General features: G+C 29.1%; 1 protein-coding gene across 1 annotated transcript in view; it reads left to right on the top strand.

Annotated features, from left to right (window-relative positions):
- LOC107606285 (tryptophan--tRNA ligase, chloroplastic/mitochondrial) overlaps nt 1–388 on the top strand; it is a 7,386-nt gene that overhangs the window by 3,754 nt on the left and 3,244 nt on the right. The window contains 1 exon segment of the mRNA XM_016308325.2: nt 174–332. Within this exon segment, the coding sequence (XP_016163811.1) occupies nt 174–332 (159 nt within the window).

Genomic DNA, 388 nt, shown 5'->3' with positions numbered 1-388 from the left:
TATTACCTAGTTCATTGTAGTCATGAAGTTAAAACTTATAATACTTGGTAAACATGTTAATGTTAATTTCTGCAATCACTATTATCATTGCCAAATTTTATTTGAATATGTGGTGTTAGATTAATTTTACATTGAATATGAATGATTCTTATAATTGCAGCATGCTTCTGCAGTCTGATTTTGTCCCTGTTGGTGAAGATCAAAAGCAGCACTTGGAGTTGACTCGTGACTTAGCAGAACGGGTTAATTACTTATATGGAGGAAGAAAGTGGAAAAAATTAGGAGGGTAGGGAACTATTTTAAAATTGGATATAAGAACCATCTATACAAAGGTTGCTGAATTATTTAACTCTTTTTTATTAAAAAATAAAAAATTCACATTTAATTT

Source organism: Arachis ipaensis, chromosome B07, assembly GCF_000816755.2.
Source record: "Arachis ipaensis cultivar K30076 chromosome B07, Araip1.1, whole genome shotgun sequence".
NCBI classification, from domain to species: domain Eukaryota; kingdom Viridiplantae; phylum Streptophyta; class Magnoliopsida; order Fabales; family Fabaceae; genus Arachis; species Arachis ipaensis.
The sequence above is the reverse complement of the archived record's forward strand: the minus strand, read 5'-3'. Positions and strand labels throughout refer to the sequence as shown.